At 51.1% G+C, this 9,769-nt stretch overlaps 1 protein-coding gene across 2 annotated transcripts; it reads left to right on the top strand.

Moving 5' to 3' along the window:
- The first annotated feature begins 1,656 nt into the window (after nt 1-1,656).
- On the top strand, nt 1,657-7,510 carry DNASE1L3 (deoxyribonuclease 1 like 3). 2 transcript variants are annotated; one of them, XM_014280343.3, is made up of 8 exons: nt 1,657-1,906; nt 3,549-3,637; nt 4,202-4,294; nt 4,583-4,695; nt 5,239-5,351; nt 5,712-5,869; nt 6,765-6,861; nt 7,118-7,510. In XM_014280343.3, exons 1-8 carry the CDS (start codon nt 1,775-1,777, stop codon nt 7,244-7,246), a joined length of 924 nt encoding a protein of 307 aa, XP_014135818.1. In that variant the 5' UTR covers nt 1,657-1,774; the 3' UTR covers nt 7,247-7,510. The 2 variants fall into 2 exon arrangements, with proteins under 2 accessions (XP_014135818.1, XP_014135824.1); XM_014280349.3 differs by lacking the exon at nt 1,657-1,906 and having other exon boundaries at nt 4,154-4,294.
- The last annotated feature ends 2,259 nt before the right edge of the window (nt 7,511-9,769 follow it).

The raw sequence follows: 9,769 nt of genomic DNA, 5'->3' as shown, positions 1-9,769 counted from the left end.
TTTTTGATGCCAGTGTAGCCAAAGCGACCCTGGTTTTAGAGGGAGATCCCAGTTTTGATGATTCTGACCCTGAGGCTGCAGCCGCCATTGCAAGCCCTTGGCTCACACTGTGCTTTTAGCAAGGTCGGATGAGAGATTTACAACCCCCTAAGCCATTGCTTTCCCTGCCTTTTTATTAGTTCCCTGCAGACCCTACTCTGCCTGAGGCTGGCTCATTAGAGACCCAGCAGGCAGAAAGCCAGCACCCTACAACCCCTCTTATTTCGGAGAGTGGCACCAGGCTCCCCAAGCAGCCGCGTTCATTAGCAAGCAGCAGGGCAGCACGCCCCTTGCTAGCAGCAACTGCTCCAAATCCCTGTCGAGCCAAAACGGAGCTGTGGTGCCCATAGCCACACTCCCAGCACCCACCCTGGAGAGCTGCGGCTGCCTCCCCAGCAAGCCCTGAATCTCACTGCTTCCAGCTGTGCCACATTTTTGGGAGTCCCCCCCCATGCGCTGCATTTTGTGCCAGCTCCACCTGAGCCTGCTTAATTGATTTAGACAGTGTCAGGAGTCATGCACTGGTGCTTCTGGATCTAGATCTGCGTGGGCAGCTGTGCAGGCAGGGCAGCAGGGTGCAAGCAGGCTGCATGGCCATTTTCAGGAAAAGGAGGGAGGATGTGAAAGCACCCTGTAAGCACAGGGAAAAAAAATCAAAGGCCATTATAGATGCCATTTAGCCTGACTTCTTGTTATACATCCCATCATTGTATCTGATTGGGGGCCGACAAACGCGTGTCTGGCACGCGGCAGAGGAGTAAGGGAGGGCGGGGGGATGGTTTCCCTGCAAAAGCTGCTCAGTACGACCAAGCCATCCCAGCTACAGCATCCTCACTCGAGTGGCACCTTGGCCAAACTTGTGTGTCCCCTTCTACCACACAGCACGAGCCAGACCCACGTGCACACATCTTGGGTCACCAGCCTAAGACTGCTACACTGGGGACACTTGGCCAGGCGCCTGGGGGGCAGCGCCTGGGGGCATCGTGTACCTTCTCACAGCTGCACTGCAGCGGCTGAGCCAGCAGCCTCCCCCTTAGCAGTGGGCAAACAAATGTGGCCGTCCCACAGCAGAGCACATCACAGCTGTGGGCAGAGGGAGAAGTGGGTAAAAGTGCACAGCCTGGGGCAATAGACAGTTCATTGCTTTCTTATGGCGTGACTTTCCAACCACCACGAAAGCAGAACAAAACATGGACATGGTCAAAACCTCCATGTCCAGGGTGTCCCACCACCATCAGCTTCCACTGGGGCTTCTGGTGTACACCTCCTCCAGACCCCCTCTTCTCCCCACTGCTGCTTCCCAGACCCTTTCACCATCTATCCATCCACCTCCTGGTCTTGACCTCTAGTCTGGGGTGGCCCAGGGAGCCTGGTCCTGCCCCAGCACTGCCTGGGGTGGTCCCGGCCGGTACCCAGGCATGGCAGGCATACCACAGTAGGTGCCTCCCTGTGGGGAGGGATGCTGGGGTCTGGCAGAGCAGTAGCGGTTGCTCCTCCAGGGTGGGGAGGTTGGCTCGGAAGAACCGGTTTTCCCCCAAGGCAGAAGTTCAAAGTCTCCATGTTGCTTTGAGCTGGGAGATGGAAGCGAGGGGAAGGAGGAAATGGCAATTCCTGTTCATGTTCGTGATCGACACTGCTGACTGCTCAGTTTGACCTCCCAACTACCACAAACACACACACACATATATATTTATAGGCACACTCACAGCAACTCATTTTGTCCAAGTCCCTGAAGATGTTGCTCTTCATCTTGCTTTTGCTCTGCAATTTCAGCCCATCTCTGAGCCTAAAAATCTGCTCCTTCAATGTGAGGTCTCTTGGAGAAACTAAAATAGCCAGACCTGAAGTCGTCGATGCCGTGGTAAAGGTATGTTCATTTGCCTGGATGGGACAGACATTGAGCTTTCCAAAGATTTCTTAGTTCCATAATGTTGCACTTTTTTACCTTTTTGTAGTTGAATTTCAAGTAAAAGCAACAAATGAATAATTAAATAATGTTATACTCTTACAGTAAAAATCAGCCTGTGGTTAAGTAGGATGTTTGCTGTTATTTTAGCTTGCATGGGAATACAACAGAAACAACATTTGCTGTTTCTTTTGGAAATGGAGTTAGGAAAGGAGGAAAACCTCTGTGCACAGTAAAAATAGTTTTCATTTTGAATCCACAGAGCTTTATTTTGTGATACATTATTTACCTTGTTTATGTGCTAACTATTCTGAAATATTCTTGTATAATTAAACATATTCTCAGGACAGCAGAAAGTATCATATTAGAGTGTGTACAAAATTGAAAAGCCTGGCTGCTGATTTATTAAAACAAGCCCTCACCATCAGGCTTCCTCTGCAGCAGCTGAAGATAACTCAGCTTTTTAAAAGAAGCATGTTTTGGATTTGTAGCTTTTGTAAGTGCTCTCCAAGATGCCACAGTGCTGGGTGTTAGCAGGGTGGCTGTGCGTGCCGAAGGGCAGCAATGAGGAATGCCACCATTTAGTTAGGTTTTAATCCTTTCACTGCAAACTGCTGGAGAAGAGGAGTTTGCTTGGGGTTTGCGTTTCTAGACTGTTCTTCCTGTACTGTCAGCGCCGTGGGCAATATATTAATTTCTACAAGTTTCAGGGGGGAAAAAGGGGCTTTTCCCCCATGAGTATCACCCATAACATTTGAAAAGCAATAAAACTGGGGGAAGAAGGAAGCCCCTGCGCACGCCAGGGTGTGGAGTGAGCTGGGCTTGCCTGTGGGGAATCCCAGCGCCGGCAGTGGGAGCTGAGCGAGGCTGGGGCAGCCCTCCCCCACCTGGGCACCCTGCAGCCCCTTGCAGTGCTGCAGCCCACAAGTGCCGGGACCCTGTTTTCAGACCAGGGGTTGCTTTGTGCTCCACAGGCTATTTCAGAGGGGTCTGCAACAGATGACTGGGATGGGCAAACGCTGACAGCACGGGCGGCTTTCAGAAGGCATAGCATAGCTGCAGGACCCTAGGGGTGCGTGCACCAGAAAAAGGATGAAAACCATTGCAGCTGGTTGATGATAGACCCTAATGGCTCCCCTCAGTGCCCCCAAAACCTCCTGCCACATCCATCTGGGCTCTGAGTGAATTGGGATGCTTGTGTGCAGCACCGGTCCAAAGCAGAGAAGAAAACCCATGTGGGAAGGGCAAGGAGGAGCAAGAAGCGTGACCGAGTGGGTAGGGGGGCACAGGGCAGTACCCCGGCAGTGCTCTCGCTGCCCCTTTCTTTCCAGACTTCCTCCTCAGCATCAAGCCCAGGAGTTTTTCAACAAACTCGAAACTGCTCTGCCTCAGAGTTCCCTCTCCCAGCTCCCGCGAGGGAGTGAGACCGCTTTGAAAGCAGAAGGGCTTTGCTCCGCTGCCCACCCCCACCCCAGCTCCAGGGCAGACACTGCTTCTTCCATAAAGGACTTCTCACGCACCAGTTACCACTTCTTTCTAACCTCTTTCTAACTCTCCAAAACCCACCAGCATGCAAACTTGCTTCTGCTTCTTCCCCTTGCAGATCATTTCTCGCTGTGACATCGTGCTGCTGATGGAAATAAAGGAGAACAAGAACCAGATTTGTCCTTTCCTGGTGGAGAAGCTCACCAGGTAAGGTGGCCATGGGCAAGTAAGCAAATATTGGGAAAGATGCTTGGCAAGAGCCCTACTCTGCTCAGCGCTGCCTTCTGGGGCGAAAGCTCAGGGTCTGGGCTCCGTCCCAGCCATGGAGGCAGGACCCCAGGACCCCAGGCTCTGGCAGCCTCACTGAAGGCCAGGAGCAAAGCCAGCTCCAGACCACTGTAGGACATGTATTTTTCAATCAAAATAACCAGGTTAGATTCAATTCATTAAAGATTAACTCTTGAAGGAAAACAGAAGGGAGGGACGGGCCCTTGCCTGGCTAGCGGCAGGGCAGCCGCCTTTCTGCAGGGTTGGGGGCTGCTTGGGATTGGGGGCTGCCTGTCTGGAGTGACGGTCCGGAGGGAAAAGCAGAGTACACCCAGCTGAAGGAGGGACAGAGGCTGCAATGAGTAGGGAAGGGGTATTGTCCCTACTACCTGCTGCTGAGGTCAGGCAGGCAACATCCCCTGCCGTTGGGCACAGGCAGAATTATCTGCTCCTCAGCCCCTCGTGAATGCAGAAACAAAGGCAGCAACACCGCTTTCCTTCCAGTCAGCTGAGGGGGCCGAAGGAGGACTACAGCTGTGTGGTCAGCGAGAGGCTGGGAAGGAAGAGCTACAAGGAGCAGTACGCCTTCATCTACAGGTCAGCGAGCTCCCCTGGCCACCAAGCCAGCCCCTCACCTGCCCTCCCGGCTGGCAGCCTTGTAGAGCCAAGGTGGTGGCTTTGCTCCGAGGGAGCCGGAGAGGTGCAGGCTGCATGGATGGGATGGGCTGTGCCTGGGTGTGGGGATCACCCCAGGTGCAGCCACCAGCATGGCTGTATCTGTCCCAGACTAAGGCCTGGGGGCTGGACCAGAGCATGGAGTCAGTGTTAGACATGTCCCAGCGAGCTGCGAGCGTGCCATCCCCTACCCTGTTTATCCTGCTGCAGGCAGCATCTGGTATCAGTGAAACAAACCTACCAGTACCCTGACACCCAGCCCGGGGATGAGGATGCCTTCTCCAGAGAGCCCTTCACCATCTGGTTCCAGTCTCCAAAAACCGGTGAGATGTTTCAGAAACAAATCACTCGCCCATCGACGAATCTCATGCAGCAAGAAAAGCACCAGCTGGACCCGAGCGCGTGGTGGGGGCAGGCGAAAGGGGCCGCATCTTGCCCCCCCCCCCCCGCATTTCCCTACAAGAGCAGCATTCAGCCCTTGGGGCTGCTGCCTCTGGCATCGCCCACAGCTCAGCACACGCCACAGCCCCTGGGAAGCTGCTGCCATGGGTAGTGGTGTGGCAGATGTGCTCCGTGCTGCCGGCGTGGCCATGGCAGCAGCGATTGCCATGGGTTTTTCCATATTGGAGCAGGGTTTGCCTGGTCCTGGCGCAGCACCTTGTCGTATCGCAGCGTAACTGTGGCTGGGCAGCTGGTGGGGAGCACGGTGCGATTACCCAGCAATTGCCTCTGATCCACAGCCAGGGCAGAGGCTGCTGCTTCTTCAGAGAAACCTTCTTGCTTCCAAGTTGGTCTCTTGTTTCTTTGTGATTCATTGTGTGCGTAACCATTACATTTTTTTCCTCTTCTTTTGCCATGTTTTTAAGCTGTCAAAGAGTTTGCTATAATCCCTCTGCACACCACACCGGAGACAGCAGTACGGGAGATTGATGAGCTCTATGATGTGTATTTAGATGTAAAACAGCGCTGGAAAACTGAGGTTAGTTGCCACATCTGTGTTACTAACAGCGGCTTTGGTACTGAGTCATCTGGCACACTATTCTCTATTCCAGCCTGATAACCTTAAAACCATTAATAAACCCCAGATTTTGAGTACTTCTTTGATGTGTTTTCACCAAGTTCTCCACATTTTAATCAGTAAACTTTGTGTAAAATCAGTAAACCAGCATGCTTTGGTGGTGCACCCAGCAGAAAGGAGAAGCCCCACTGCACCCAATGAGCGCTTGCTATTTGAGCTGTAATGGCTATCGGGAGCATCCTTTGACCCTAAACATCCTTGCCAGTCTTCTTTTGAAGAGCTGTCCTCATTACTGCTTTTGAAAACCCCTCTGCCTTCCAGAACTTCATCTTCATGGGGGACTTTAACGCTGGATGCAGCTATGTTCCCCAAAAACAGTGGAAGAACATCCGGCTGAGGACTTACCCTGAATTCATCTGGCTAATTGGTGACAAAAATGACACAACGGTGAAGAGGAGCACAAGCTGCCCATATGACAGGTAAAGGTTTCGCTGTCAAAGCATTCTCTGTTTACCACTCTCAGAGAAAAAAAAGTATATCGAAAGGTGTCAGTGACTGTCAGATAAAGCAAATGTGCATGAGGCCTTCAAAGATAAAACAGTGTCCAGGGGGAAATGAGATCTGAATACTTCTAGTCAGGAGCACACAGCACTTTGCAGGCTGGTTGGCAAGCAGTTTTGCAGAAAGGGCAAAATTTCATGCAAGAACCAGCTGTTGCTGTGGCTTAGGTGAAGATAAATGCCGGACAGTTATGCAGCGCTTCTCATCCACAGGGAGCCCTGCAGACACCCTGGCAGAAGGTGCTGCTGCACCTCCCTGCTGGCTTTGTGCCATGGTTTTGGCTCTTGCATTTGTAATTTGGATTGACAAATGCAAAGTCTGGTTCTGCTCAGGAGGTGGGACGCCTTGCCTTCCTCCGGGCACATGGCAAGTCGTGCTGCTACGTGCAGCTCCCTCAGCAGGGACAAATACATCAGCCTGTTAGAGCCCAGAGTAAGTCAAGACTTAAATGTCTTGCAGAACGAGCTTCTGGATCAAAGCAGGACTTCACTGAGACTCCAGTCACTGGCTTCCTATGATTTTTGTATCCAAAGTACAGCTTTGAACTTTGCAGCACTGTTGGGGTGGGTTTAGATAGAAGTAATTTGGCCAATGCATGCAAATATTTAGATGCCTCACTGCCAAGGAAAGCAATCAGCCAGACTCAGCAGGAGGCAGGTGCTGACATCTCTGAGTGGGCAGCCCGCGGGTAAGGATAAACCATGTGCAGCTGTGACTCCATCAAGGCCACCTCCCTGGTCACTGGCTCTGTGCAGCTTGGCTGCTGCTGGCTGTGCACGTCATAACAGCACCCCCATTCCTTGCTCCTTGCAGGATCGTGGTCAGCGGGCAGAAGCTCATCCATGCCATCGTGCCACACTCTGTCAGTGTCTTCGATTTCCAGAAGAACTTTCAGATGACTGAGGAGCAGGTAGGCACAGCGCCGCCTCTGCAGCAGAGGGGCAAGAGCTAACACAGGGGCTCAAAGCCAATGCTATCCAGGCAGTTTTGAACACAGTCTTGGCCATAAAACCATTGCAGCCTCCCAAAGTGATGCAATGCTAGCATTGCACCTCCCCGCATCCACCACTGCACATCCACTTCCCCACCATCCCAATGAGACCCCCTGGGGCAGGGTTTGGCAAGAGCATGGTGGCCAGCTCCCAACCCCTCTCCTTGTCTTGTAGGCACTGGGGGTGAGCGACCACTTCCCAGTAGAATTTGAGTTAAAAACAAAAGGTGGCTTCTTCAACTGGCTGAAATCAAAGTTCTCGAAGAGCAGGAGACCAAGAAAGAGCCGCCACTCAAGCTCATGAGCGTGCTGAGTCCTCTCAAGTGGTGTGGAAATACACAGATGCCAGCAGATCCTGTAGAAGACTGATGTAGATATACTTAACAGCAAGTGCAATATTTAGTGGAAAAAACCCAAATATTTTGTTAAAGTTCAAATATTTTGGGTGAGAAGGCAAATTAAACCTTCAGGTTATTTTCCTCATAGTATGCAAAAATAAATCAGTTAGAAGCAGCATACTATACTTACTGTATTGACAAATAAAAGGAGCTACTGCAAGGGTAAAAAACTTTCGTGTGCTTCATCTCTAACACCTGAAGGGCAGGGACCTCCATGCGTTCTCGTTCACGGGGGCTCTGCAGCTCTGCCAGGGCAGGATTAAAACAACCTTTCTGCATCGTGTGCGTGCGTGTGTGTGTGTGTGTATGCTTCAGAGCTGCAACCAGAGGTCTGTGCCTGGTGATTTGCAATTGTAAAATGTTGTTAACTTAGATTACTTGCTCCGCGTGGGTTTGAAACTGCTCATAGCACTGGGGGCTTGGGGCAAGGCAGGAAGAAAAGGCAGAGGGACAGGCAGTGAGAGCCCCTTTTCTGCACTAACCCAGTCAGGAGCAGGAGGAAGAGAGCGCTGGTGGTTCTCACTCCTGCCTGCCTGCCAGCTGCCATCACCTTGCCTGCAAAGCTCAGGTGAGAAGTCCTGCAGATCCCAGGTGACAGCACTGCCAACAGAGAAGGTCATAAAACTTACACTAAAATATGATTTCAGCATCCTGACACAGAAGCGAGCTGCATCTCCCCCCACCCCAAAACCTCGATGACCCCCAAAGTTCTCTGATGAACCAGACTTTAATGATGATTATTTAACACAGTGGTGCAGGGATCTGCTCTCTCAGCTCAGCCCACAGGCTGTATTTGAGTGCAGACCAAACCTTGTCACACAGATGGCATCTGAAAAGTGGGAATGATCCAACTGTCAGCAGAGGCAAACGTTCACCTCCCTTCATCAACAGCCCCTGGTTTGTCTGCTGGTGGGGCAGGGAGGGAGGGCTAGCAAGGGAGACAGGCTCTTAGGGGAGGCAGACAGTTCGGCTTTTGTGAAACTCACTGTCCAGGGAGAAAGAATTTGAGGAAAGAAACTAAATTGAGAGTAGGTTATCCCAGGGGTGTGTGTGCAGGGCAGACAACAAATCCTCCAACTTTCAGTAGCAATTAATCTTGAAACGATACAGCATTTCATAAGCTCCCTCGGTTATACTCCAGTCAAGGCAAAAGGAAAGAGACTGATTTAGAACAAATATTTACATTAGGATTTTTATAGAAATGTCAATGTCTGGCTGACAGCAGCGATGGTTCATGTAAAGGCTGGAATCAATCTAAGTCTGTGGCTTTGCATCTTAGTCCTACGTAAGTCCCTACTCTTTCTTGGCTTTCAGAAAGAAGCAGGGCGCAAAGTAAATCACACTCCAGGAAAGCAATAATGGATATATTCAATCAAGAAAAACACTTAATTACGGCTAAGTTTTACTGAAAATCTTTGTCCTTATTTGCAACATCAAATAGAATCAATCCCTTACCCAGCATTTGAAGATAAGAGGTGTGGCTGGAGAGCAGCTGCTGCTGTGCTGCAGCCTCAGGATTCGGTCTGGAGAGGCTGGCTTGGCCTGGCGTGGAGTGAATTCTCTTCAGAGCAGCTCGTATGGGGCTCTGCTTTGCGTTTGTGCTGAAAACAGCCTTGATAACACAGGGAGGTTTCTGTTATTGCTGAGCAGCTTGCACAGAGCCAAGGGCTTCTCTGCTCCTCACCCCACCCCACAGCGAGGGGGCTGGGGGGCACAAGGAGTTGGGGAGGGGGGGGGACAACACAGCCAGGACAGCTGACCCCCGCTGACCAAAGGGATATCCCATGCCATATGGCAGCGTGCTCAGCTTATAGACCTGGGGGAAGGAGGAGGAAGGTGGACACATTTGGAGTTAGAACCTTTTGTCTTCCTGAATAAGTGTTACCCACGATGAAGCCCTGCTTTCCCGGGGACGGCTGAACACCTGCCTGCCACGGGAATGGGTGCATGAATTCCTTGGCTTGCTTCGCTTGCGTGTCTGGCTTTTGTTTTACTTATTAAACTGTCTTTATCTCAACCCATGAGTTTTCCCACTTTTACTCTGCTGATTATCCCCGCATCCCACCAGGGGGGAGTGGGTGAGCATGGGGCTTAGTTGCCAACTGGGATTAAACCACAACATGATCCTGTTACAGAAAGGCTAAAGGTTTGACTGGCAGAGACATCTTAATGCAAAACGATGCCCTTCTGTGAAGAGCTGGGATGCACTTTTGTGGGGCTCAAGGCACACAGAGGGCATCTACACATGGTTCATAACATCGGATAGGGGCTGGGCAGTGTCCAAAGCTTGTACAGTCAGCACAGTCAGTCTCTATAGATATTCCTGTCTCTATTCCATATATTCATTAGACAATACTATAATTACATCCTAAAATGTTTAACAGTTCATGTCATCTCTAGATTTTTCTCACATGGGGTATCATTACCTC

The sequence above is a fragment of the Falco cherrug genome, chromosome 4 (assembly GCF_023634085.1).
Source record: "Falco cherrug isolate bFalChe1 chromosome 4, bFalChe1.pri, whole genome shotgun sequence".
NCBI lineage: Eukaryota > Metazoa > Chordata > Aves > Falconiformes > Falconidae > Falco > Falco cherrug.
This window is presented reverse-complemented; position numbering and strand designations above follow the sequence as displayed.